The sequence below is a fragment of the Myotis davidii genome, unplaced genomic scaffold, assembly GCF_000327345.1.
Source record: "Myotis davidii unplaced genomic scaffold, ASM32734v1 scaffold1035, whole genome shotgun sequence".
Taxonomy (NCBI): Eukaryota; Metazoa; Chordata; class Mammalia; order Chiroptera; family Vespertilionidae; genus Myotis; species Myotis davidii.
Genome location: NW_006286719.1, coordinates 69,632 through 70,210, shown reverse-complemented (window position 1 = coordinate 70,210; position 579 = coordinate 69,632). Strand labels below are relative to the sequence as shown.

The 579-nt window shown below is 45.4% G+C and overlaps 1 protein-coding gene across 1 annotated transcript in view; it reads right to left on the bottom strand.

Annotated features, from left to right (window-relative positions):
• Positions 1-579, bottom strand: part of NEK5 (NIMA related kinase 5) — a 64,725-nt gene that overhangs the window by 35,680 nt on the left and 28,466 nt on the right. Inside the window, exon 6 of the mRNA XM_015560605.1 lies at positions 183-269. Coding sequence (XP_015416091.1) covers positions 183-269 — 87 coding nt within the window. The remainder of the gene's footprint in view (positions 1-182; positions 270-579) is intronic.

Sequence of the window (579 nt, the reverse complement as noted above, 5' to 3'; positions counted from 1 at the left end):
TATCTCCTGAGGGGTCCCAGACTGCGAGAGGGCACAGGCCGGGCTGAGGGACCCCCCTCCCCCCGAGTGCACAAATTTTTGTGCACCGGGCCTCTAGTGAAGAATATAAGATCACAAAAGCATCATAAGAAATAGAGAACCTGTGATGTTACTGAGACCTTAGCCCACAGTCGGCCACTCACGCTTTGTTGTTGTAGGGCTTATTCTGGCAGACCTCTGGAGACAGGTAGTAAGGTGTCCCAACACACGTCTGAGCAAGTTCTGTGGAACTAGCAAATTATGTTAAATAATAAAATGACATTGTTTATTATTGGAGCAAAAAAAAGGCTTAAGATATAAACATGCAAGAAAAAAGAATAAAAATGTGTACATTTTTTTTAAATCTTTATTGTTCAGATTATTACATTTGTTCCTCTTTTTTCCCCCCATAACTCCCCTCTTCCCAGTTCCCGCCCCACCCCCGCCCTCACTCCCCACCCACTGTCCTCATCCATAGGTGCACGATTTTTGTCCAATCTCTTCCTGCATCTCCCACACCACTTTCCCCCCAAGAATAGTCAGTCCCTTCCCTTTCTATCT